Genomic DNA, 4,246 nt, shown 5'->3' with positions numbered 1-4,246 from the left:
AGAGCAAGAATCCAGTTCTCTCTGCTCCACTCTTCACGGGCCTGGCCGGTCGCATTCAGCACCGCGGACAGCTCCCCGCCCCGCCCCGCTCCGCCCCGCGCCCACCGCACCCTCCCCTCTGCCTCTGGCAGCCTTGCCATTGGCTCTCCCGGCTCCCCTCTCCAAGCTGCCAATTCTCCTACACGTAGACCCAATCTACCCAGGAGCTTATCTTCTCGCCTCTCCAGCTCCGGGGGTAGCCCAAGGCCGAGAAGAGAGCATCAGGGTGGTTGGCTCTCGACCAGGCGCGGTGAGACGCCGCCTGCTTCCTACACTTCGTCCCCGGCCCTCGCCCTGTGGCAGGCTCTCGGTTCAAGATGAATCTCAACTTCACCTCCCCTCTACACCCGGAGTCATCTCAGAGGCCCACGTCCTTCTTCATCGAGGATATCCTGCTACACAAGCCCAAGCCGCTGAGGGAGGTGGCCCCTGACCATTTCACCAGCACTCTGGCCTCCCGGGTGCCTCTGCTAGACTATGGCTACCCACTCATGCCCACACCCACTCTCCTGGCTCCTCACCCCCATCACCCACTACATAAGGGAGACCACCACCACCCTTATTTCCTCACCACCTCGGGTAAGTAACAGGGGTCTCAAGGAAAGGGGAGCAAGAACAGGTCTTCCAGCAGACTCTGAGCCTGTGGTGGAGCGGAGGAAAGGCCAGAGCTGCCTGGGCCTGGCTTGGCGGCCTCCTTCTCTGAGTGACAGGGGAAGAATGTTGGGGATATAGCTGAGAACACAGGGAGCTCCCTTGAGGCATGCCAACGCAGGGTGGTAACTGTACTTTTTATAACGAAGGACACATGCCTAGCCAAGAAGTGGCTGTCGGTTTGGGTGATACTATTGATGCGCAGTGTTCAGTTTCCTTTTTCTTGGTTTTGGTCACTTTGGTGCAGCTCTGTCCCCATTGCTATCTCTTTCACTCTGAGGGGGACCCCTGACTATTCCACTCCACGGAAGGGAACTCAACTTTTCAGCCCAGAAGCTCAGAAAGCTCCAGTGGGGCCAGCTCTTTCCTTCCAGGTGCTGAGCATTCACAGATACTTCAGGGGTTTAGAAGTAAAGGAGGGTTTGGGATATTGTAAGGACTGAAGGTTTGGACTGGCTTGAATGAGGGAGAAAAGGTAATAAAAAAGAGAGAGGAGGCTGTTCCTTAACCCTCTTCACTTCCAACATCCATCATTTAATTCACAGTCTTGGGCTGAGCTGCCCTCCCCAGCCCCAGTTGCTGGCGTCTCTGGAGCCCCAGCCAAAGTAATTCGATTTCCGAGGCATGGCAAAGATCAGAGGCCAGCAAAGTCTGGCTGGGACAGGGATATGTGGGGGAAATACCCAGTTTTTTTTCTGCCTCTCTCTGAAAGGCCAGACTCACACTTTCTTTTCCGGCCTCTTCATTACAGCCAGAATAGAGTGATTCGTTGAGTCCAGACGCAGGGTGTAGCGGGAAAAACAGTCCCGGTCGGGGTGGGGTCTGGAAAGACAGGAGACAGTCTGTGAAATGTGGGCGCTGGAATCCACGACAAAAGTTAAAGCGTTTGTGAAGCGGTAAAACCCAGACAGGGGCACTGGGTTGGAGGGGCAATTATAAAACTTGTGTCCGAGCTCGCCTTTTGGTTTTGGCTTCACCACGGGCCAGAGACAGCTCTTTAGCGCTGCACCCATGTTCCCCGCAAACAGCAAATAGTGGACAAAGCCCGAGATACAGGAATTATCTGTTTTCTGTTTCTGCTTTTCTCTCTGGAGTCAGTCGATATTGATGTCTGTGGCGGCTGGTAAGCTTGGCGCGTCTCAGACAAGGTAAAGCCTGCGAGGGTCAGGAAAGACTCGAGAAGTCTCCCGAGGCAAGGCGCTTCTATCCTTCTGCGTGGGGCTGGAGGGAAAGAACGAGAAAAAGAATGAGAACCAGATCAGAGAGCGGGGTCCCCAGCGCTTCCCCGAAACTGACAGGAAACGAGCGAGACGGAAATTACCCCTCAGTTTTCGCTCAGGAGCTTCACTCGCATCTGACTGTTGGTCTATTCCCTTTGGTTGCAGGCAGGGAGAACCGGGGCGGCTCAGTGAAGAGAAAGGTGCTTTTTAAGTAAGGTTGTGAAGCAGGATCACAGTCACTGCTTCCATCAGCCCTAGGACATCACTGATTGTCACTGAGTGTCCAGAGAAGACTGGAAGGATCGGGTGGGGGCGGGTGGGGAGGAATAGCTGCTGGACCACTTGACGTTTGCAAGAATATTTTGGTAGGCGCGGCCAGAAGTTTTTCTCCAAGAGGACATTTTCAAAGGCCTCCGGATCTATTTGATAATTTTCTTTTCCATTTTACTTACTGTTTACTGTTTGTATTTATAAATGGCCTTTCTGATAAAGATCTCCAAGCGCTATTCTTGCAATTTGTTCCCCCCTGCCCTGAGATTCCTAGGAGAAGCTTTGGGGGCAAGGGGCAGGACCAGTGGGGGCGCGAGGCGGAGGGGCTGCCGGGGAACTAGGGTGGGAGTCGGTCGAGGGGCGCTCTCTGCTCACTTGACCGCTCTTCTCTCCGCAGGGGTGCCGGTCCCCGCGCTGTTCCCGCACCCCCAGCACCCGGAGCTGCCGGGGAAGCACTGCCGCCGCCGCAAAGCTCGCACAGTTTTCTCGGACTCGCAGCTCTCGGGCCTGGAGAAGAGATTCGAGATCCAGCGCTACCTGTCCACGCCGGAGCGGGTGGAGCTGGCCACGGCCCTCAGCCTGTCGGAGACGCAGGTGGGCTGGAGGAGGGGGAGGCCCCTTCTCCGCTCGCTCCTCTCCCTAACGCCTCTGGACGGGCCGCAGAGTTACCCCTTGATTCTAGACTTCTCCAAAGACCCGTAGGAAGACTACCGACACTTCCAATCGCTTGTCTGAGTCACTGAAGCAAAATCTCTCGAGCGGGTTCCGGACACGGAGGAAAACCCCCTCGAATGATTCCGATGATCACGTCCTGTTTGAGGACTACCATTTCTGCGCTTTCCCCTACTCCTTTGCCATCAGGGCAGTAGCCCGGGTCAGAGGCAAATCAGTAAGAAATAAAGAGGATTCTTGACCTGAGAGAAGTCCACATAAGGGTTTTTTTTTCCCCCCTTAATGTTTCTCACAGCCGCAAGTCTTCATACCCACCCTCTCCCTAACACACTCTCACACACATGCACAAATATGAGCCTTCTTCCTATTTCCCTGTCCTGAGTGGGAGAATTGTTTTCATTTTCTTCCAGACGCTTTTCGCCTGCAACCCCAAAACGCCTGGCTCCACTCCCTCTCTATTTTCTGAAACCCAACTTGCTGTGAAAGCGCAGGCCTGCCAGGCTCCAGTGACTTTCTCTCTGATGAGAAGCAGCGAGTCTGCTTCTCTGCTCTTCCTGTCCAGGAGTCTTGCTGGAACGGGTATTTAGATGTCACAGTCAGAGAAAGTAAGTGGAACGGAAAGGAAGCTCACCCATGCAGCACTTACTGTTAGAGGTTCTAATTAATAGCAGTATTAGTTTGTACTAAGCACACCATATTGAGCCTCGTTGTTATTTTGGGGCTGTTACTTCTGAGAGCCCTAGGATATCTGGTTCCCATTCAAGCTAAGACGACAACTTGTGAGCCGTGCAGGTGTGACCTAACCCAAGGGCGAGATAGTCAACAGCTTCTGGATAATTCGTCAGTGGGTTGAGGTCTATTTTCTTAAACCCCAGCGGTCGCTTTTATCTTCGCTGAATCTGAAGGAATGACGTGCTTTTTTTTCTTTCTCCCCGGAATCAGGTGAAAACGTGGTTCCAGAACCGCCGGATGAAGCATAAAAAGCAGCTGAGGAAAAGTCAAGACGAACCCAAAGCGCCTGATGGGCCCGAGAGCCCCGAGGGCAGCCCCCACGGCCCCGAGGCCGCACCCGCCGAGGTTCGGCTGGGCCTGCCTGCCAGCTCCTTCGTGCTGACGGAGCCGGAGGACGAGGTGGACATTGGGGATGAGGGGGAGCTGGGCTCAGGGCCGCACGTGCTCTGAGCCGCGGGGCTGGAGAGGCGGGGAGGACTCGGCGGGGCGGGCCTGGGAGATCGGCTTCGGAAACCCAAACTCTGCACACCTGTTAACCCTCCAACCGGTGCGGGCCGGTGCGCCCGGCCTCCCGCCCCCTACCCCGCCCACCCGCCCGCCAAGCCAGCGCCGCCGGGGCGAGAGTGCGCCTGCTTCGCTCATCCGCGCGTCCCGCGCCTTCG

At 55.7% G+C, this 4,246-nt stretch overlaps 1 protein-coding gene across 1 annotated transcript; it reads left to right on the top strand.

Annotated features, from left to right (window-relative positions):
* Nucleotides 1-356: 356 nt before the first annotated feature.
* On the top strand, nt 357-4,034 carry BSX (brain specific homeobox). Its single transcript, XM_069555707.1, has 3 exons — nt 357-618; nt 2,578-2,774; nt 3,795-4,034. The coding sequence occupies exons 1-3, from the start codon at nt 357-359 to the stop codon at nt 4,032-4,034; spliced, it is 699 nt and encodes a 232-aa protein (XP_069411808.1).
* Nucleotides 4,035-4,246: the final 212 nt, after the last annotated feature.

This window comes from Ovis canadensis, chromosome 15, assembly GCF_042477335.2.
Source record: "Ovis canadensis isolate MfBH-ARS-UI-01 breed Bighorn chromosome 15, ARS-UI_OviCan_v2, whole genome shotgun sequence".
Taxonomy (NCBI): Eukaryota; Metazoa; Chordata; class Mammalia; order Artiodactyla; family Bovidae; genus Ovis; species Ovis canadensis.
Note: the sequence above shows the minus strand (reverse complement) of the source record. Positions and strands in the feature narration are given on the sequence as shown.